General features: G+C 41.3%; 1 protein-coding gene across 9 annotated transcripts in view; it reads right to left on the bottom strand.

Annotated features, from left to right (window-relative positions):
• The window catches only part of LOC117775372 (inositol polyphosphate-5-phosphatase A), a 149,551-nt gene that overhangs the window by 65,581 nt on the left and 59,812 nt on the right, over positions 1–24,158 (bottom strand). For all 9 annotated transcript variants that reach the window (XR_004616258.1, XR_004616257.1, XR_004616256.1 and 6 more), the window contains exon 5: positions 1,501–1,564. Coding sequence is in view for 6 of the 9 variants with exons in the window: in XM_034608456.1 (XP_034464347.1) it covers positions 1,501–1,564 (64 nt within the window). In the remaining 3 variants the exon portion in view is untranslated. The remainder of the gene's footprint in view (positions 1–1,500; positions 1,565–24,158) is intronic.

Here is a 24,158-nt window from a genome sequence, read left to right on the forward strand (position 1 = left end):
ATGGATGCAACGACGCTGTGATACAATAGCATGTCATGACAAAGCAACAATTATACAATTATATTTACAATGATAAATCTGGTCATTGTGATTCCTGTTATCTTTTACATAACTACATTATTGTAGGAAAAAGCCGATTTAAAGATATTCTACTATTATATTTTCCAATAAATCCTAAGAGAAAATGTTTTTACTAAAATATAGTTTTGCTCATTTCATGCCTGTGTACAGTCAGTTTGTTTTCATTCCAACTTTAAAAAAATATTGTGAATGTCTAACTGTGAGCCCTGAGTATTGTATCTGTACTGGAGGGTATCTTTTATTGTCAGACCCCTGATTTTTGTTCATGTTCAGTCTTTGCAGAAACCTATTTTATTATGACATTTCACAGAAGGAAAAGCACAAAGTGTGAATAATAAAATATGTCTGAAGACAATTTATCTTTGTCCGTTTCAGGGTCCTGGTACAAACTGGGACACTTGAAGGCATTGTCATGGATGAGCCACGTTTTCACAAAAAGTTCCTGGACCTTCTAACCCCAAGAACTTTTTTTAAGGAACCAAAAGGTTCCAGCAGACAGTTGTTTATCTGTGTTTCCACCACATTTTTAGACTGGGGGAGAATCTGCAAATTAGCCTGCTGACGTAGAAAAACTGACGGCTACGACAAGCTATTCCTCTCCAGTCCACTAGGTGGCGCTAATGCGACAACGCTACATAAATCGAACAGTAAACATGGTGGAGATTAAAATTGTGATATTCTGCTTCGCAAATGGGTTTATTGAGACAACTCTGAAAAAGAGATGAGCAATAAACCACAACAAATGCTAGATTTAGAAGGAAATAAAACGCTGGAGTACTTGACCAATCAGGCAATAATTTTTCACAGTTCCTGGGAAAAGCACGTGGTGTAAACGCTGATTTACTGGTTACACTTGAGCTTTTCTGACTGTCACAGGTCTGCTGCGACAAAGCCTTGTTACAAAAGAAAACAAAACGTGTTCAGTTGTCGACGTAATTTTAAATCAAATCTTTAAAGTCTGTGTGTACGAGGGGAGTGGTCCTGTCCCTTCTCGACCCCTCCCCTGCCTTCGCCCTGTCCTTCACTGGGGTAACTGGTGTTAATGCTGACTTGGGTCTAATAGGAAGCGAGGTGCCTCCACATCTATATCCCTTCTTTAATTAGCACGGCCACTGCACCCCGGGGCCTCTGACACCGCAGGCTGATGAGACCGCTGTAACTGTCCAATAACCCACCACACACCATTACTGTAGGCCCGAAATCGTATGAATTAAATCCTAATATTAATAAGCATTACCATTCTGTCCCGCTCCCTTTACATTATCCTCAAAGCCAATCTTAGCTCGCTGCTTTTGATGGAAGCGGGAATAGCCTGCAAATGGTTGTGTGTGATATGCAGGGGTGGGATGAGGGGGCACGATGTGAGGGTTTCATGGGAGGTGATGTATGTGAGGAAGTGTGTCGGAGGGGGGCACTCACCTTTGAAATCAAACTGGTGGACGTTTTTCAAAGACTCGTGGATAAAGTAGAAACTTCCGAGAGCCTGAAAAAGGAAGAGAATAGAATTTGAGTTAACAGGTTTTCCATGAATCTTCTGAATCTCCCTTTTATTCAAAAACATTCATTTCTATTTTTTTTACTGGATTTGCTGCACCTTTATCAAACCACTTTCCAGGTGAGGATTCTCCATATGAAACATTTACCACCCTTATTGACAAAATTGCCAATGTCCTCGGGGGCTACAATTTATCTCACCAGTGCAGTGCCTTCTTTTAAAACCTGCCTGTTCTCTTGTCCTGTGTTGATGTTACAGAGCTTCTTCAAAATTATTCCTTGTCATTGGTGAGTCCTATTTATAAACAGTCTATGGTGCTGAGAGAAGTTACAAAGCTTTGTCATCCTACCTGGTTAAACTACAATGGAGATTTAATAGTCAATGTTTTTCATAAAATGAAATCAGCACCCACGACTCCTGTAAATGTCTGTCTCAGTCTGTAATGGTGACTGAAAATAAACAAAATAATTAAAATTACTCTGACTGCAGTTTGACCCAGAGATGGGTCCAAACCACACTGGTTCTCGAGATGTGCGTTCCACATACAGACAAACATTTGTGGAATTCGTAGGTAAATAATTTCTCCAGTTTCCAGGATCCCTGATCTTAACCTTTTCAAAACTCGACTAATAAACTGGGCTGAGAGTGCAGTGCCCCACTCTTTAACACACTCCACAGCACACTACCCAAAGCTCCACTCAATGGGAAGCGACAAGCACTACACACTATCAAGTACACAACAACAGGTGCAACGTGCTCCCAGTACAGTACACTCAGCACACCCCTATTCTCGGGGCTCAGAGTCGTCTAATGTGGCGAGTCAACAATTTGAGCTTTCAAAGGACACATTCAGATGGACTTTTGAATGAGCAGAGATCGACTTCAATAGGCTTAAAATCTTAATTTTCCCTGTGAACAATCAGGAAACTTTCCCAGTCGGTGGACAAGCCAATCAAAGTCTGTGGGAAGAAGTGAGAGTCGTGCAGAGCGGGGGATTTGATGCGGTTCACAGTCCACTACACTGCTTTCTGTTGCCCTCTTTACATTTAGGGCAAATGGAGGCAAAGCTCAAGCTCAATCCCCTGTGTCTTTGAGATAGCAGACCTTTGCCTAGGGATCATTCTGAGTCTCCTTTGCCCCTCTCAAAGAATGTCAGAGTGGAGAGTAACTTTTACTATAAAAGACCAGAGTGACCAAATTAAAACACGAGTGAGAAAATCAAGGCAAAAGACAAAGAGTTAGATGAGAAATATGGTGACAGAGTTAAAAGGAAGGAGTTATAAGAAGAGGCAGACACCCATAATGCTTAGGTACAGTAAAAGGGGTTGAATGGGTGTGATCATATGAAGGAGACATCTGGAGAAAAAAAAGGCCGTCATTTGGGAGGATTTAGTGTTTTCTTGTGTTTTCCTATCGAGGCCGGGGGACGGACACCTCTCTTTTCGCTGCACGGGAGATAGTTTGGGCCCAGCCCCGGCCCGGCCTCTGCATTATTTATGAGTGCCGGCACATCTTGAGATTAAACATTTGCTGATTTGTCAAAAGCACAAACATGAGGTCCTGCCCATCTCCTTGACATATAAGTTCAGCCGGAGGAAAACACTGTCGCACATTTAATTGATGAGAACAGCGGCTGCTGACCCGAACCCTCCGCCGTGCTCTCCTCCCTCCGTCATCCCTTCTCCTGTTCGGAGGGACGACGGCAGAGACAAGGGGAAGGGAGGCGGGCAGATGGGATGGGGGGGGGGGGGGGGGGGGGGGGGGGGTTGCATATGAGAGGGGCGTTGGGCGAACACAGGACTCAAGGTCATAGCTTCCCATTGCGAGGGGATGGCTTCCAGGAAAGGCCCCCTATACTTATTTGTGCTCACTTGTCTTTATGGTCTCCTTCACCTTAAAGTGCCGACAACAGACTCGGAGATAGAGATGGATACGAAAAAGGGGCGAGGGAGGAAAAACTGGGCAATTTGTCAAAACGGTGCGTTTGTGTGAATATTTCAGTGGCTCGTGAAATAAAAATGACCGGGTTGAAATATGTCGTGGGAAATTAAAGATATATACTTCTTTCTGTTGCAGATTAAATTGCAGGGTTGCATGTTTTTCTTTGTGCAAAGTCAAGGTAGAAAATAAAAAATGATTAAAATATTAGTAATTGATTATTCGTTTAAGACTATCTTGTTAACTAACTGCACATATGAGGAATTTAAGCTTTCCTCTGTTATATAATGTTGTCAATTGTAAATGACTGTAAATCTTTGGGTTTTAAACTGTTAAAAAACAACAAAAAAAACAATATATGTTAGTGATTGAAAAATAGATTAAGACTGACTTGTTAACTAAATGCACAAATGAGGATGATCTGCTACTCTCTGTTCTATAATGTAAATTGTAAATTGCTGTAAATATTTTTTATTCAAACTGTTGAACAGACAAAATAATAATAATATAAAGAGTAACGTTGGGCTCTGTTAAGACTTTCATCAAACAAAATGATCAATGAGTTCATCAAAACCTACTTACAAACTTAATACAATAATGACTTAAGTCTCCTGAATAATGATTCTCTGCAAAAAAATTAATATATAATATAATAACTGATGGATTAATGGCGTCACTTGAATGTCCGATTGCCACTGTCTCTCTTGCAGTGGCAGCGGATCCCTCTATATGCCCTCACTGCCTCAGACTACTAAAAATAAAATTAATATGACATCAAACAAATCGGCATGAATCAATTTTCAAATAAATGATAAACAACTGTGCTTAAGTGGCTATCCGTGTAATCGCAAAAATCTACTTAACCCTCAACCCTAATAAATATTTATTTGACATCAGGGTTGAGAACCTCGCAGCTCTCTCTCCTCTCCTCTGCCTCCCCCGTGCACTCTTCATGAAGAAGCTATTATATTAGCGGGGCGCAATTAATCCATTTGTCTCCTTACATGACAGGCTCAAAATATTCATTAGGGCCGGACTGCGCTGACAGGCCATGCTTATCTTTTACCAGTAGCTTTACAATGGCCTGTGTCAAACGTATGTTTGTCACGTCCCTCTTTATTGATTAGCTGCCAGATTCACTTGAAATAATTAAAAGTATATTTTACATATTTATAAACCCCACTGCCACGGCGGCTACTTAATTTTCCATTAGTAAAATGCAGTCTATTAAGTGCACCATGAGGGCCATGGGGGGAGGTAAGAGGAAATGAGTAATCACCATAATTGTAGACAGAAAGACAATAACCGCACCATAAAAGCTGGGGTTTTATGACTCGTTCTGGCAATGCTATCTCTTATCACAAGTCATATTGGCCACACTGCTCCCAGATAAGGGCACAATGACACGACGCCGACTGTGCTCGTTCTCTGTGTGCATGTGTGTGTGTGGTTGTGCAAGTGTGTAGTTGACATTTCCAAAACCCCTGCAGATACGGGCTGAACAAGTCCCAATAGACTGGCTGGTGGAAAATAAAGACTTGAGAGCTGCAGTACATAGCCTGCATACTTTGCTCCGCTGAATGCTTTATCGATACCAGGGGCTGCAAGAATTAGTTCTGGCCGACCAAGAGAAGCAGGAATTCTGTGACCCTTGAATAGATTTTCTGCGTCTAATGTGAAAAATGAGCCATAAAGCAAACATAAAAGTAATAATTTTTCTTCAAGGTCTCACCTCCAATCTGCGCTGAGGGAGAGTGGCCAGTCCCAGGAGAGCCGACACATACACACTCCAGTGTCATCACAGTGTCACTGTACAACTTCAGGGGCTAATGTTCTGCTGTCCCCCGACACTGGCAAAGTGCAGGATTATGGCTTTCTGGAGCACAGCGATGAGAACGCGTGTCCAACGAGTGTTTTAATAGGGAAAATAAATGATACACTCCAGCAGCACCACAGCAGGGAAAGCTAATTCAAATATGTGCACTGTTAGTTTTGATCAGGGTGGTATTTTTGGTCTGATGTGGGATAAATATATAATAATCTGATGTAATGGAGTGAGATAAGACTATAAAGATTATTGATTATTGTGAGTTTTTGCAGGTTTCAACAAGTCAAATACAAGACTTTAAAAACCTTTTAAAGTATTTTTGGAAATGTTGCACCTCGTTCTGTCTTGTTTTTGAGTTGAGGAACTGGAGCTTTTTTTCGGCTTCCAAGAAATTAATTGACAGTTGTCATTAAGTAACTAAAAACGTCTGGCAACACAACAAACAGCAGCAGTCAGATGATCAGTCAGATTGTAAAACTGCAGATTATGGACAGCAGGATGTGATACCCAAAGTGAACAAACCTGAAATGCTGGTCATAATCCCTCCTTGATACTTCTTGTGATTTGTTCAAAATGGATCGTGGGTATTCAAGATGGAGACTGTTTCCTTATCAGAAGTATGAGGAAGAGCCTCGTGCTTGAAAAGTCACAGGCACATAAATCCTTAAACGGCAGCTTTAGGTCTCAATTCCTCTCTTTTTCAAATGTTTTATAATCCTTGCACAAAAAGATTATGTGCACTTGAGGGATAAATGTAAATTGTTTTCATTATTAATCTATTAGTCAATCAACATAAAATAAAGTGGCATCGATAGTTTTTTAGCAAAAGTACCACAAACTCTTCGTCCTCTACTAAAGTGGTTGTCTCTCCGTTTTGAAACTTTGGAATTTATGACTTGTTTTTACCTAATTAGGGACATTTTATTTACTAAAATATTAATGAATATAATTTAATAAGTTAACTTATTCAGAGAAAAATCGTTAAAAAGTAAATTAACTTATTTTATTAGTCAGGGCTTCTGTTTATGATTTGACTGAGAGTCTGAATGCAAGTTTCCAAGTAGTCTCAGCAACTACTTGGTGAGTAAAGTCTTATTAGACAAGATGAATCACCAGAACTATGAATACTATACTCAAGCTGCCATAAACCACAATTATCCTTCAACAACTCTTAACTTTGAATTGATACTTGCACCGCAATCATGGTGATTTCGGCCTGTGGGCTACAAGGTTCATTACAGGCACCTCAGAGAAATATCTCCTCTGGGTTTTCAGTGGCATTTCGCCTCCTACAGCGGAGACAGAATGGGCCGTTTCCCAGTTTATATCTCATTGCTCAGAATTCCCTGGGGTCTCCTCATCTGTCAAATCACAAGTGATGCCACACTTCCACATAAACCTGCACATAGATACATCGCCACATAAACACACACACGGACACACACACACACACACACACACACGGTCTTATTGGAAAGGTCAATCAGATATGCTGTCATGAAGAAATTGCGTTGCGATTCATCACAAAAACATTCCATGTCAAAACAGCTTAGAGCAGGAGGCTGCACAGACAAAATGTCTGACTAATAGATTCACAATATCCTCATTAGTCAGCTAAGACCAGCATTCACACATGGCAAAAGTCTCCACGTACTCCAACTCAAAGTGTAAAAGGTGAATCCTTCAGCAGACAATGGAGCAGCTCACTATGTGCTCTGACGACAGCTCCTGAATGAAAGAATCCACATATCTATTTCAGGATCAGTCCCCTATGTCCCAGTGAGGGAGCCATTGATATGCAGGGGCCGGGGCTAAAGGAGCACCTTCACTGGAGCCTCTATGCACAAACCTCCAATACTGCACAAACAGCCTGTTTGTCATCCCCAGCAAGGAAAACACCCCAGCACAAAAGTGAGCGGCATCAATAGAGATGGGCTTTTTTTCAGAGATACAGATGGAGAAGCCCCAGTATTTTCTACCCCTCCTGAGCCCACCGCCCACCCCGGGCTGCCATATGTGTTTGCCAAGGCCCTCTCCCAGTGCCATTGATTGAGTATTCAGAGTATTGAGCCACAGTGTCTATTATTCATCGGCTGCCTGGAAGGCCTGACTGGATACACAGACAAAACTCTCATTAAAACTTCCTCTGTCACTTCCTGTGATTTGAAAGCGACAAGTTTGTTGGAGCCATCCGTCACGTCCTGAAGGAGCTCTTGTCTCTGGGGTGTGTGTGTGTGTCCGTGTGTGTGTGTGCTTGTGTGTGTGTGCATGCGTGTGTGAATGCGTGTGTGTTTGTGTGTGTTTGTGTTTGTGTGTGTAGGGGGGACGGCGTAGGTAAGGTAGGGACAGAGGGAAGAAGTTTAACGGCTCAAAACACAGTAAAAGGAGCCATACATGTAGTTATTTATCTCACAGTAATTAGGATTGAAGTCAGTTTACTCTCCTAATGCTCTTCCGTGGCCCCTGTGAGGGACCTCATGAGCAAACCTTGCTTAAAAATTGGTTAACATTGCAAAGTAGGACTAGAACTGATCCCTTTCAATTAAAACGGAGAAGGCCGATCCTCCATTCTGATTCCCCAACAGGCCTAAACCCACGTTTTTGACTGGCGTTGCAACTGCAGTGGAGAAAACTGACCTGGGGCATCATGATATAAACACATTAGGCCATTTACGCTGTTATAATATTTGCATCTTTGATATATGATTACACATCCTATAATCACACTTGCAGATCTCCAAGGCTGTAAAACTCCAGCTACACATTAGAAATGCATCCACTGTCGATACATTCCAAATAATTATACGTATTTTATTGTCAGGCTTTTGAATAATTAAAAACAGATTGGCTTTTATCGTAATCGTAACATTACTTTAACCCTTTAACCCAATTTTTTATCTTTCATAAGACTTTATTAATATATTGATATCAGGACGTGGGGAGGATTTCAAAAAATGAAATGTTGAACTACTGATGAATAGTGCAAAATAAAACGTCAGGGGATCATCAAAGTTAACTATGAATGTCTGAACCAAATCCCATGGAGACATTTTACTTTGGACCACAAATCAACCTGCTTGAGGTGCTAGAGGGAAAAAGTCAGGGAATCATCAAACACATTAGGATCCATCCTCTGGGGATCATGAACATGTCCACATGTCCTTCTAATATTTGCTCAGATATTTCAATCTGGGCTGAGCGACCGTCACTGTCCTCCCTGGATCCACAAACGGAAACTACAGTATTTGCTGCATTTCCCATTTATTTATGGTCTATTTCACGTAAACCCCCACTGCTGCACGGATCAGTTATGATACATTTATTTCAGCTCTGTACGATTCGGAAAGCTTCTGGCAGAGTGTTTCCGGGCTTCCACTTCATTATTCTAAAATCTCCCAGAATGCAGAGCGACATGCGCTTGTGATTGATCTCAAAACCACTGATTTTATTTTCTTTTGAGGAAAATATTATGGATGGGTCTAAACAAGGCATAATTGGCCAAACCCATGGCAGCGCCTGACCTGCCAACAATCCAGACCCACTCCCAAGGTTGGCTGCCTCCCTGGGAAATATTGTGCATTAATTTCATTTAGTCTCCCCTCCAACATTCAATGGTAGAAGTTAATTAAATTGCTTGTCCATTGTGTTCATCCACTTACAAAGTTAATGATATTGTGCCGGGGAATTAAAGAGCGTTTTATAAAGCGCACGGGATGGGAGCTGGCAGGCACTACATTGCCCAGTTGAACCCTGTCAGTCGGCAGGCTTCTGGACCCCCTAATTAGCGGTGAAATGGATGCTTCCATCTGCCAATTTCCTGCCACGCTCATCAGTCGTGCAGTCGCTCCCCTAACCTGCCCGGCAGAGGGGTCTAAAGCAATAAAACCATCACAGCAATGACATTCAACAACAAAAAAAACAAAAGTGAATACGCGTATACATGATATGACTCAGACTTTAAAAAGGGCTTCTTTATGATGCTCAGGCTGTTTTCTTTTTTGCTCTAGACCGCATCATTGGCTTCTTCAGCATAATTCAGATGGAAGACTTTAATAACTTTGTTAAAAATGTTCCCTACACACTGTAATAGCACCTCTTTTCTATTTTCAGAGGCTGGTTTGAACAAATGTCTTCTAATAAAGCAATAAGAAATGGATGTGGTGCTTGTAATACATGCTGTGTATGAAAGGTACATGTCTCCGGTCTAATATTCAGCTCAATGCATGATTATTGCACATCCCCCCCATTTCCACTTAGGTAGCAGTGCTCTGTTGTGAAGCTATGATTAATGCTCATATATATTCCGGCTGCGTATTTACTAATACCTTGTTGCTACTTCAGCAGCTTTTAACGAGGACATAAAAACTGAGGATCAAAGTAAATGGGATTACACCTGTGGGCCTGTGCTGCTGTTGACCTCTTAATGAGGCTGGGTAAAATGGTGCTTTGCATGTCTCTATGAATTAATGCTTAAAACAAATTAAATGGAGGCACGGTGACGGGCATTTCCTTGGACCATAACCCAGGTACGCCCTAACGCACGATCAGAAGGAGAAAAGAGTTAAAGCAGCAGCTGCTGGTGATGCCGGTCAGTTCAGACCACAATGTTGTTCCTTCTAGTTTCAGTAAAGTAGCAGGAAACAAAAAGCTGATGTTTAATCAGGGGTCACTTGCATGTAAACTGTGCGACTCTGCACCTGATTTAGCCTCAATTGAAATTTTAACGGCCAGTCCACCAATTGTCTACGTTAAATTCAGATGACTTGTGCCAAGGAGTTTTTTTCAGTCTGTGAAACAGTTGTATAAAATCTATGGGGAGCTTCTTAAAGTCGAAAAGACGTATTCCAGATGATGTCATCAGCTTGATTGTGAGACTCAAAAATCTATAAACACAAAACCTGTGTTACAAATTGGTGTTGGGGAATTTAAGGGGCAGGGACGGTCTAATGTTGCATCCATACAACTCTCTATTTTTTTCATTAGGCTACAACCGGATACAAAGACACAATGTGTAGCTTCTATACAACAAGCTGATATGATTGTACTGTTAATACTGGACATTATTTTGATGCATCCTCTAGTGATGGAGCCTTAGTAGCCAATCTGCCAACAGTGTGTTGTGTTCTTTAAATAGTGGGAGATATCACTGGTGTCTCAAATTCCTTAAATCTCCGACCTGATAATAAAAGTCGGAGGACATCATGAACATTTTGCATCAACATTTTTGGAACTTGAGCCATGGAGACAAGTCCCTAACTCTACTGCTTTGTCAAAATCTGTTTGTTTTATTTTGCCTGTTTGTTTGTTTGTTTGTTATGTGTTATTTTGAAGGAAAAGTTTATTTTTCCTTAAGAAAGTTTTGTAGCTTCATGGAAGCACAAAGCTGAGAAGACAATTGTAGAACAAATGTAGTACAAACATTACATTCACAACCATAAATATTAGATTGTCAAATGTGTAAACTAACGTTATTCACAATTATCTAAATAAGTCTATAACTAAATCTAAAGAACAACCATTAATGTAAATTAACTCGACGTTTGGTCAAATGGAGCACACTGCAAATTTTAAGGCTGATCATCAGTTTTCATAGAAGACAACAACTAGACACGGTCATCGTATCGTGGTTATCTGGAAGCATACAGTATAACACCACCAGTGCAGTGATACTGATTGATTTGTAATCTTTCCTATTTAATCCTCTGTCAGTAAAAATTCTTCCTGCATGTAATGAAAAACTTTAACAACTTAAACTAATGCCAATCTAGAACAGTTAAACAAATCTTCTACAAACATCATGTAATGTTACATCATCTACACTGAATTTAGCAATATATTATCAATGCCAAACAGGGCCATTAGGGCCTTGTGTATGCTTATTATATATAATATAAAATTTATAATAGAGTGTTTTAACCTAATTAGAGCGCAATGTCAAAGACTACTCTGTAGTGTCTCATGTGCTGGTGAATTGCAGTTGACTAGAGCAGTTTACCAAAGCAGGCAGAGCAATTCTAAGGTCACCCAACCCCATGATTTACACACAGCTCGGCTGTAACTTCATAATAAAGCTCAGGTCAGAAACACTGCAGCGCACAATTTAATCAGGACACAAGAACAACTAGTACTAAAACAGGATGTAGCATTCACTCAGTGACAAACAGTGAAGAGCGATATGTGGGACAATTATAGTTCTAAAGGGGAATTTTACACTGTTTGTCCCGGCTAACAAGGTCAACTTCTCAACACTAAGTGTATCAGACGTCTGCAATTGGGCATGAAAAGACCTTTCTTCTTCCTTCACAGCTAAATTATCTTTTGAAAGCAATCTTCAAATAAAACTTTGATCTCGGGGGCCGGCATTGGTACATGTCCACTTCCTTTAAATAGCTGCGCTGTCTCTGCTGGACAAAATCATCATTCTAAAAGGGGATATGAGGATGATGAATATTTACCTTATTAGATTGTTTCCAAAGATGAAAAATCAAAGTCTGAACAATTGAGGTAACCATTAGTAATTAAAGTGACATTACCTCCTCTCATATTTTCTCAGGCCGCTGCTTGGTTGCCAGAGCCATTATTCAATCGTTTCGGATGCTGGGGGATAAAATGCCTTTAATATACTTACGCTCATTAATGTAAATCATATTTGGCTATGGATGTCCAATAATCAAAAAGAATATTTCAGCTTGTAATTCCCTGTCTGTAAAAGTATTCCCATTAGGGGAAGAGGCCCATGCAAATGACAGGTCTTTGAGCTCATTGATTTTTCTTTTTTTTCACCCTTTTTGCATTTTGGAAAGGCTGCTAATGTTGTCATGGACTGTTCATCAATCTATATTATCTGATTTAATATTGCGCCTATTCATGTGGCCTCATTTGTGAAAGAACTGATTGGATTAAGATCATACGGGCTGTAGGGAAAATGGAAGCAATATCATTTTGACTGATCACTGAGGTTGAATTACGACCGTAAAGAAGTTTGAAAAGTTCTCCATATTGACTGAACCCACAACTTATTGTCTAGCCTTAAATTAATTACCTATTTTATACATGTAACTGCATTTGTAAAAGGTGAAGGACATGTGCAAGAATACACGTCAACATCTGGGCTAGACTGACTGGTGAAAAAGCAACTTTCAATGTCAAATAATCTGTATTGAGCAAACTCTTCCCTCCCTGAGGACGCTGGGATAGCTGTCAGAGCAGGGATGTCAGCTGGAAAAGTAATCAGTCAGCTTCTGTCCAGCGGCAGCTTTGATTCTGTCCCTGTCCCACGCTGCCTGTGGCTCGCTCATGTGGCCTTGTAGTGACAAAGTGGCATCCTTGGCTGGCCAATGAGATACAGCTCTATCGCGGAGTCCCATAATGAAATATATTAGTTTGCTGCATCTTAGTGGCATTACTTTGTCACTTGTGAGAAGAATTTATCAGGAAGGTTCCCATTTCTCTGCATCAAGAGCCCTTCCTCCTCCCTTAGTACAAACACAACTCTTCCTAAATGAAGGCAACATCGTCTCTAGATCATGAGCCATCTCGTGAAACATCTATATAATATGACAGCTTCCACTGCACAGGGACAATTGATGGCGGTCTATAGTATCTCCTTAGACTCAGAGACTGGAGCAGAGCACTCCTCTGGAGATCAGGACGAGAAGTCGCCCCATCAGAGGAGAGGGTTCAGTTTTGAGTTCAGGCTCAGGAAAAATAATTTTTCCCTCCTCGATGTATAAGAAAAATAAGCAGCTTTCTGTCTGTGTGCTGTCTGAGTATGAGCAGAGGCGTTCTTGGAACACAACAGTGACCACAGGACCGTGAAGCTTTAGAGGAGTCTGCAAAAACACACGCAGCAGCTCGTCTCAGGCTAAGAAGCCCGTCCGGTGGCTCTTTGTGGCCTTCTTTGTCTTTATGTAAAAACCGATGCTCGCCAATGATGTGTTATGTAAAATTCCCAGAGGCTTGATTTAAATGGCTGGATATCCTCCATGCTAGCTTAGTTATACTCCAGTGCATCGCCCCTGAGAGCACATGGACGCTGCATGAAAAGCAAATGTAAATGCAGCCTCAGCTTCTTAGATAACAAGAAATTATGTCATGGGTTTTTCCCTCTTATTGTATTATTATAATAATAAATAAAAAAGAGCGAACAACGGAGGACTTTTCTTACGCAGATGTTTCTTTTTATCCGTACAATCTCCGCATCCGGCCTTTTCCCGTGGCTACTCATAAAAGCCAGCTTTAAGATGTGAGCGAACAGAGGTCCTGTGCCAGGGGCGAGAGTGGCAGCAAACCCACGTCTGCTCTCCTGTAAATATCACACCCTCAGTAATGTGGGAAGAAAAGAGGATTTGGAGGGGCCCGCGCAGGTCGGCAACAAGTCTCCTGGGCCACCCCCTTTGAGAGCTCGACAGATGACCAGGTGGTTCTGAATTGTGTATCCTTGACTCGTGTAAGTCGAGGGGAATACACAATATACAGTGCATCTGTTACATCTGAGAACAAACCAAACTCCGGCTTTGCAGGAGCCGTCATTTACATTCAGCAGAGCAGCAATTGTGCACTAACTAAAAACGTAACCACATAATAGAAATAAAGATGCCTGGTTTCCCCTGTCACTTGTGAATATTGCTGAGGTGAGATGTTAATCATAAATAACTAAATGATATTATCACTGAATCTAGGGTTAATTGTTAAGTTTCATAAAAGTTGTCTTCAGAGACAAAAAGGAGGATCAAATTTAATGTTTAAAGTCGTTTTTTTAAGAGGATCAGACATTTAGTCCTAAATGACTCCATGCTTTTATGTTTTGGTAAATACGTGAATGATTTTCATGTCAACTAAATGTTATACTAGCACCTGCATCTCAGACTAAACTAAATTGTTTGTCTGCCACACCTCCCCTCCCACAGACAGATAAGATAAAAATAAGGTGCAACCTTGGTGTTTCTGGTTTAACAGCACAGTGGTGGGCAGGTGTGTTGTGTGTACCGGATATAAAATAAGAAATACACACAAACACACACAGAGGGCCTACAACTTAATTCTCTGCTAGGGACATCTTTACTCTGTTATATCTTTACATAGACAGTAGCTGACTTAAGGTTGGCTACCTTCATATTTTATGTATTTTCATTGTATTACTGTTTATGTGTATATCTCAGGGTTCAGAGAGGTTCTAAATAAGGCTCATTGAGAGTTGTATGTAGGAAATTGCTATGAAAATTGTATGTATTTGTTAATAAAATAAAAGTAAATAAATAAAAATTTAAATAAGCTGACCGGATATGTAGCTCAGTTACATCTTTATGTTAACAGCCACTTGCTCTCATCTACATACAACATTTTAAAGGTTAAGAAATAGGGCTAGCAAGTTAATTGCAAGTGATAGGTTAAAGTTCCTTTTTGACTAGCTAGCCAGAAGACCATTCTGTGATGCATTTTATGTAAAAAACACACAACAGCTACAAAGCACTTGAGACACAAGCTCTTACTTGATTTGTTATATTATGCAGTGCAACTGACATTTAATGACATATTTAATTTGCTGGTCAGAAACTAATTTCTAATCGCTTCTGTGTCAGTGTGACAAGAACAGCTTGGAAAATGTCATGTCCCTTTAACGAAAGCTACATAAATCCTGCTAATTTGATAGCCTTGCTTTGCGGCTAATTGTTTCTTAAATCAGTCAGATTCACAGAACTATTTACACAGCAGATGTTTTGACTTGTTGCAGCAAAAAAAAACTGGTTGAGGTAAGTCATCAATCAGGGCTTAATTTCAGCAATTAATTGCAGTGCAATGTGAAAAATGTATGTGACTAGTTACACTGTAAAGAAATACAAAAAAAGAGTCTTTTCCACTAATGGCAAAAGACCTGAAATGAGGCCACTAAAGGTATCCTTCAGCTGAAAGCAGCCTGTTAGATCCTCTTTAGAAACAAATATCCTTATATTCTTTTAAGCTCATTCCACAGATTTATGCCTCAAAACATTTATAAGATAGAGACACACTAAACAGAGACGATTCGGCTCTCTGCGGCTCAGCATTCTGAGAAATGCTTCATTTCCAGCCGGCCAAAGCATGCTTTGAAAAGTGTTTTTCTTCATTTTCAGAAATGTAATTAGACAGTTAAAATTAAGAGCCTGAATTTAACTGAAAGAGCATAACATCCAATCTAATTAGATGGCTCTTTAATGAGTTGGTAATTAGCTACAGCATGGTGCACACAGGGTGCCTTTGTGGCTTGAACTTGTGCAGGGACCCTGCTGACTGGAGCACCCTTTGTGTTAGATTGGTTCCCACTTGGGAAGCATTACACTCTGAAATATGGTTATGCTTTGCTTTATACCTTTATAAGACACCACTTGGATATGTGCTGGGGGTCAGACAGAGGTTTGGGCTGCTCATCAGGTTAACTGCACACATTTTTGTAAATATTTAAAAAAATGTAGCAAATGGTGTGAGTTTCACGTATTACATAAAGTAAGAGGTTTGTGTGGATCCCATGTGGAGTTAAGGTTCATAAGATTTCTCATGAAAAGTAAATGACAAGATAAAACAAGGGCAACCGTCCCAACCAGTATTGGGGTGAGTGACTGTAGTCAATAAATGGGCCTATATATTTTCTCGGGCAATCATAGGAGATGCTTTTGGTTGTGTGTATGAAACAACACAGACAATACATCATAAGCTATTGCACACTCCGCCCTCAAACAAACGCACAGTTTAGTTTCATCAGGCAGGTTCTGGCAGTCCCATAGCTGCATGTCGCCTCTCCGTTTGCCCAGCACCGCCCCTCATCTGCTGAAGCCCGTCTACCTCTGACCTCCAGAACCTCACAGCGACTGCATTAATTTTCCTAACCAAAATCAATCGGCAGAGGAATGGGAGAAGGAGGAAGGCCCCTTGTTATTAGACTGGGCAGGACACACCCTCTGACTGCGAGTGCACGGCTGTTTTTATTGGTAATAGTTTAACTGGGGTTGGTGGCTAGAGGACAAAGGGATTGCTCATTTCCCCTGACCCCAGAGATGAGTCATTCCAAATAAACGCACACGTGCCCCATTTAATATCATTAGAAAATTAGGCCTTAAGACAATTTGGGGTTACTTGATGTGAATTTGTTCTCTGTTAATCACAAGGGGGGAAGCATATGAGACTAATTTGTTTGAAAAGATCGCATTGGAGTGTTGAGGTTTGAAAAGGAAAATAATGCATCCAGTCAAGGTCAAGGGAGCGCATATGACTGCAAATTCCCGGCCATGTGGCTGTTTCATTTTTGTCTATTTATATGCTGGCTAACTGAACAGACGCGCAAACATCCCCCAAAATCAGATTAGGAAATTATGAGCCCTATCATTAACCGACTGTGTCAGTCTCGAGCTTCGGCTTCCTTTTTCCTAATGAAGAGCAAGTAAAAGATGATTAAATCACACAGCAAATGCGCTTTATGACCTATTAATATGTAGTACAAAACATAAACATGACAACAATATTGGCTACACATTTAAAGATCTGAATAAACTGTCCACGCTGGGTAAAACACAGAGTTATGACAATTAAATAGGGAAGGCAGGCGGTGCATGGACAGCTTGTGATGCCATTACTCTGACAGCGAGCGGGGGATCATCAGGCCAGGGAGGGAGGCGGAGTGACTGAGTGTGTGTGTGTTTAAAATGGCCTATGTGTTTAAAATGTGCTGCACAATACCTGCTAATTCTATTAAGTGCCTCTGTGGTGTGGCTGTGTGGTTATGGGTTGATGTAAATGGACGGCTGGTTGACTAAACAATGCAATAGCATTAGAATAAGGTGATTGGATAACAGAGTGGAGTAGAAGGCCCGGGCCCGGCCACCCTGGGCTTGCCAAGTCCATTACGTGTATTGGAGACATCTTGATATCCGTCATGGGGAGTTGCCAGCCAAGAGAACGGAGGTTGTTGTTTTGTTCAGCTTTCATCGTCAAGATAGCTTCCACCTCCCGACATGCAGGTGTAGGTAATGCAATCAAATGAGCACCTCACAAACAATCCCTCCCCCCCTCTTTCAATCCACTCTGGGACTTTAAGGCCGTTTTAGGAAACACTGGTAGTCAACTGGCTCAAGGACAAGCACAGGCTTGAGTTCTATTTTGACTTTGCCACAAATCCATCACTGTCTGATTTCATGATGTGCACGAGAGACTTTTGTTTTTTTAGAAAGGGACAAAGAAGACAGACAGGAAATGCAGGAGAAGAGAGTGGAGGAGGAAATGCAGTAAATGGCCAAACAAGGCGTTAGTCGGGCTCAGGTTTGCTTATTTGAAATCCAAACATTTGTTTGAATGTACAAGAACATTGTATATTTAAACTGTAATGACCAGTTCTACTTCAAGCTAGTCACCTTGTGGTAGAGCATAAAAAATCTCCATCAGCTTGACCTTTTCTACGTCCTATTGACCTGTCCGTAAACGAAGCAAATCAATAACTAGAATTACCGCCTAGTAATTGTATGCATCTGCCAACCAGTCCAGTTGCAGGAATTCAGTCACAATCTCCCCTTGAATAATGTCCAGAAAACTGTTTACATCATGTTGTTATAGTGAAGCTAATCTTTTACCTTTTGCATATAAAATGCCATTACTTCATCATTTTATCCTAAAATTTGTCAAAGATAGATATCCCATCCACGAGGTGTGGATTAGATCCTCACAATCCCAAAACATCTGAGAGGCAGTGTGTTAGTATTTTGGGTTCTTCACAATAGATGGTAAAATGACTGCCTTGACGGCCTTCTGCTACTACACTGCTGTGTGTGGGCAACACAACAATATACTGCAGCTAATGTCCCTGTTGTGGGACAAATAAAGGATTATCTTGTCTCATAATATACATTTGTAATGAGAGACATTTGGATACTAGCATCTTTTGTAGTTTTACCTTCAATATCCTTCAGGCAGGAATACTTTAGGGCAGTAATTGGACAATAAATTGATCTTTGTAGAATTGTATCATTTTACCTGAACTGGCCAATATATTATAATATAAATAACAAATTCTCAATTATTTTCCAGACAATTTATAAAAATCACAGTATATGAGTCAGACATAACATTAAACAATTTTAGCTCTAATCTATTAATTTAAGCCCACCCCTACACTCCACTGTTGATTGCACTAACTATGTTAAAAACAGCATATGTCTGACTGGTCAAAAAAGACCCTTGCTGACAGACCAAATAGAAACTCTATCAAAAATGTAAGAGAAAGCTTCTTCAGGGTTATTCTGGGTCAAATTATCCTTTTTTATTCAAACCAAGTAAAAAATAAGTCTCAGCAATATCACATTAACTTTAACCATACACAGTTTGGGTGTTCAAACAGTTGCATGCGGACACTTCCAAATGTAGACAGGAGGAACCAGGGATCAAACCACCAACTATACCATTAACGGCCCACCTGCTCTAACAAGAGGCTAGACCCCAACTCAGGTCACACAAAATGAAATAATACAAAATAATATTCAATCGTTTCTCACTGCAAAGCGTGAGATTGCATGTTAGATGACTGTTGTTCTATTCAGACACACATAGGTCATTTCTTTGCTTAAGATCGACAACAACCATCTCACAGATTTAAGCATCACACACTATAGTGCATAAAGGCAAAGTCGCACATTGATTTTCATGGTTAGACGTCAGGTGTAGCAGACTTCCTTTAGGTGTCTGCTCACTTCCTCGGCTTTATGCTTATCAGCCCCCTCACACTAAGAGGCAGTCATCAAAGGCACTTGTGTGTGGAGTGTGTTCATCGGAGACAGGTGTCAAGAGGTTGTTTTTACAGCTGTAATTACTCTGCAACGCGGCGCTTACCACAGCAGCCACAGGCTTTCTTCAAACTGGGGGAGAAATTGCCTGGATTTAATGTAACGATTTTCCCCCCTGATATTAACCATCCGTGCGTGACACCAGGCCTGAACGAGGAGATCAATTCCCCAGGAAAGTGTCGTCTGCCTCAGACGAGCCGGTGAGCCAGGATGAGAGGGAGAATCACGGACCGGCACTTCCACCACCGGGGGAGATGTTTAGATTAGAGGCTGCCGGCTCGCTGCAGGTGTCTCCCCCCTGCTCCCTCTCCTCCCTCCTTCTGTACATGATACCTGGCACGGGGCAAGGTGCTCCCAGAGGAGGGAGGGGATATATATATACACTTAGGCGGTAGAAAGGTCAGGCGGGCTGGATGTGGCAGGCAAACAGGAGGTGGGGGTCTGGGGGCATGGGGATGAATCACAGGAGAATTGGTGCATGGCAGTGAATGAATAACCCGCCATGGCTCCCCAAACCCCATTATTTCCCTCCTTCTCCAGTGGGGCCTGAAATTCATGTCTGCGCATGCTGGCAGTTCATTAGGGGGAGGATGTCATTCCTCTTCTGGCTGCAGCAGGACAGGCCAGGCGGGCCCCAGGAGGACCGGGCCCTGTTTAATTCCACATCAACCGCTCCACTGAGGGCCTTAATCTCTGCTTGTGTGATCAATACTATATCAGTGTAAATTAAAATGACAATTTTAAAGTAATTAAGCCTGTTAATGCTCGATTCAAATGTCATTATTTGCCCGAGGAGAAGCTGGCTGGATGTGTACAGGCTACTGTATGAGTGAGGGGGCATTTAGATTTTTTGAAGAGGAGGCTAAATTACGAGCCATGTGCACAGTGACAGGTAAAGCGCTTTAACTGGCACAGCCTGATGTTGCCGCTGCATGCAGCCACCAAAAGGAGGGCTTAACAAAAGCAGATTAACTCTCCACCCATGCCAGCCCAGGGACCTCTCCAATTTCAGAGGAGGATAACCCAATTGCTGAAATCTGATTTGTGCGACCAAACCCAATTATGGCCATATTAGATGAGAAGTGGCAGGGAGAGAACGCTTGCCGAGGGAGGCAGGAAAAATAGAGCGGGGTGGACGGGGCGGGAGAGGGTGGCGGGGAAAAAGAAACGTTACACAATAAAAATGCACTTAACTATAGAATGAGGCTGAGCAGTAATTGTGTGATTTGATTATTTTTGTCTCCCCCCCTTACTTGGCTTTTGAAAGCCTATTTAGAGTCATTGTTAGAGAGAAATAAATGAGGCCCAACGTTAACCTTGTACCCTTGTGTGTGTGTGTGTGTGGGAGTGTGTGTCTGTGTGTGTGTGTCATGTCTCATGTGAGGCGAGGTGATGTGTAAGTGAAAAGGAAATGAAATGATCACATTGTTGGTTGTTATTATGACAGGCTCGCAGCCCATAGCCAGGGACCCTCCAACTCCTCTTAGACAAGATTCACCAATTACGCCCAGTCACACCAGATCGGGGCCACGCGGGTCCCCGACAACCACACTTTCTACCACAAATGTGGCCTTGCTGAGATGGGACATAACGTCATTAAGCATCAGCTGCACTTTCCACTTTCTACATTTTCCCCATTTTCCCTAACACATGCATAACAAATGCCCATATCTCACAATCAGCAGCTAAAGTGTTGACAAATTAAGAGGACGGGTAGCGATTAAAAAAGGAGCCATTAGCCATTAGAGGTGTGCGTCAGTCGTGGAAGTGTCCGTCAGTGTTCGGCTCGTTCAGAGAGCTGTCAGGACACAGAATAACTCGGATGCTGTTGTCACTGCTGTCGAACCACCTCAGTGACAGTTGGAGGAAATCGCCCGGAGCTGTAGTTATTTGGCAGCTCAGCAGCAAATGTCCCACAGTGGTGCGACTGCTTCAGATGAATGTTGAGAATCATCCGAATGATAATTATTATTAATGCGCACCATCTTTATCATACACTATCGGCATTTAGGATGTAGGTGCAGGTTTAGAAACATATTATCCGAAGCAAATACAGAATCATTTAACCCATTAAGACCTGGTGCAACGTCAGCGAGCTTCTACCTTTAGGGCCGGGTGAAACGTGTGCGTCTAATACACAATGTCATCATGATGAAATACATTGTGATTCCCTGACATATAAAAGGCAAAATATACTATGGGAAATGTATTCTATTTGTTTGTTTTGCCTGAAAAAACATTTTTTATGTAGTGTTTCAATGGCTGACAATCTAAGCGAGGGGAGTTCTGCTGAAGCAGATTACAGCAATGTTTTGTTGACATAAACAACTATGAAAATAACCATGAAGAAGATTCAAATGCAGGCCATGTTCCTGCTGACCCGCTGGTCGAGGCTTTGTTGGTGGGAGACGTGTTTGAGGAGGAAGAGGAGGGGATCTCACTGAGTTCGCCGGGTTTGTTGTTTTTTTTTTAAACGTTCACGAAGTTAAGGGAAGTAGCAATGATTAAAGCTATCAAATGTTTTTAATTTCATGTCACTATCTGCTACAGAGGCAGATAAATAGAAAGAAACAACACTAAGGTTTTTGTTGTTGTTGTTCTTTTTTTAATTCAGCGCCTTAGGTCTTAATGGGTTAAATAACTTTCCTTTAAGCACAGCGAACACTGTGAACTGTGAGCTATTTAATCTATGAGATGTAGCTGACAGTCTTAAGTGCAAAACCTGAGCCACGTCCTCAGTGATGCAGCTCCATGAATTATTAAATACATGCCAATAGTGAACAGATAGAAAGCATCCCGGCTGAAAAACAAGGGCAGTGTGTGGGTATTTAATTAGCAGGGTGGGGTGCTCCTGTGCATGCCTGATCATGCAGGGTAAAGGACACCCAGGGGCCTTTCAGGGGGCCGGAGAAAAGCTTGGCATTGTATTGGTTTGCATCCAGAGCTGTCCGATCCATCATGCTGTCTGTTGACTGGTGTTTGCAGAGCCAGCCCTTATTAATTATCAGCTCATTTGGAGAGGATGGGGTGTTAAGGGTGGAGCGTGGGCGGTAGGTGGTAGGTTCTTCTTGATCAATGGAATCTATCGCTCTGAGAAAACTCTGCTGAGGGTGATTGAGGTCAATTTGTACTGGCACAGCACTGGATGTCTCCTCAAGGAGAGGAGGAGAGGATGCTCCTGTGGATGGACACGTGGGAGGTGAGTGTGTTAGCTGCAGACAGCTGAGCCACATCGCTTCAACCTATTGGCAAGCACTGGTGATCGTATTAGCAATTGGTTTTTAGTCTAGAGGGTTAAACATGCGCAGCTAAACAGGAGAGTAACACCACTCAAATCCCTCCCTCAGTGTTATATACACGTCTACTCAGTGAAACTAATTGCTGGTGCCTGTTGAAATGTTGGCCACAGTTTATATTTAAATCTTCCAGCCCTCTAAGTAAAGTGAATCTAACAGGCATGTGGGGAAGGGTACCCTTCAGAGCAGTGCCCGTCTCTCCATCACCACAATACTGAGGTGCCCTTGAGCAAACTATTGCAATTGGGAGTTTTCGAGTATGAATTTAACAAAAAACAATGATGCTCAGTGAATATACTGAACAGATATCACAAGGGATTTGAAATTCATATCTCAAAGGTGAGAACAATAAATTAAGTGAATGCTGTAAGGGAGATGAATGATGATTAAAGTCTTTAGTTGTACTAATAAAAGGTTATTTTTAAGTGTTCACACTTTACAATTTTTATTTAAATGCAATACTTACTTGCCCATTACGGTGAAAGAGGAGTCATTCCTCCCGTCGACACTAGATGTAAGGACATTAATTCCTAATGATCTTTCAATATAAATCATGGGAGAGAAAAAATCCACTCTCTTTATTTAGGACATAAATGTGGTAAAAAGTGTATGTGAATCTAGGTTTAAGCAATCTGAGGTCGGAATCCCCTCTTTTTTCTGTTTCTTTGGGCACTGTTTGTTTACTGAGCTGCAGTTTTATTCTAAAGTTTAAATTCGAACTGCTAGGAATCACAACCGAGAATTAAGAGATACGATTGAAGTTAGAATGATTTGTTAATTAGCTGTAGTTATTTGTTACTAGTTACTTTGCAGTGACTTTGGCCTGGTTTGAAAGTGGTTTGATAATAAGGACTGGTAAACTGAAACTCAAACTTGACTCAGCCGACACTCCCTATGGAACACAATGAAACTGAGAGAGCCCTCGATGAGTGTAGTCACTCTAGTCCACTTGGTGGCAATAATGTACCTCTAAGCTTGTTAGCCGGCCGCTAATAAACACAAACTAAAAATAGAAGAAGCAGTTCAGGACAACTGAGTAGCGCATCATGTTTTCACTTTTCACAACGACTATTCTTCATTTCAAATACCCAAATGTTGCCATATTGGCTGAGTTTTAGTTTTCAACGTCTCTTCTCTTCCTGAACTTTCTAGTTAACAGACACAGACATGTCGTCAACACAGGTTACTGATGTAGGCACCTTAATGACAAATGTTGGTTCGGATGGTTCACATTAACTCAGAAATCAAATTAAAACAGGAATCAACACAGCTCTATTTGCACATTACATATATACACAAATTGTATTGATTTATCTTCTTTGAAGTTAAAAGTAGCTCCACCATGACCTGCTACAACATATAAATGTTGCCTACGTCTTAAAACATTGTTTAGAATAATCCAGATGGATAATTCATATAATAACATAACTCTCTAAAAATCCCATAATGAGTATTTCTTGATTTGATTATTTTAATTGACAATTTTTCCAGCTTGATATTGTTAGTTTAACTTAGTAAAAGAGGGAAAGATTTCAAAACTTTCCCCACGGTCAATAAAACACAATAATGCGGCATCACGGGGCATCGTTGCAGTGTTCAAATAAACATATGCATGTATGTGTATGACGCATGTTGCTGTGCAGGTTTTGGGAGTTAAGTGACTGGGATGGGGTGTGTGGGGGTCTTTTTTTCTCCTTGGAGAGTGGGGCTGTGAGGGC

This window comes from Hippoglossus hippoglossus, chromosome 15 (assembly GCF_009819705.1).
Source record: "Hippoglossus hippoglossus isolate fHipHip1 chromosome 15, fHipHip1.pri, whole genome shotgun sequence".
Classification (NCBI taxonomy): domain Eukaryota; kingdom Metazoa; phylum Chordata; class Actinopteri; order Pleuronectiformes; family Pleuronectidae; genus Hippoglossus; species Hippoglossus hippoglossus.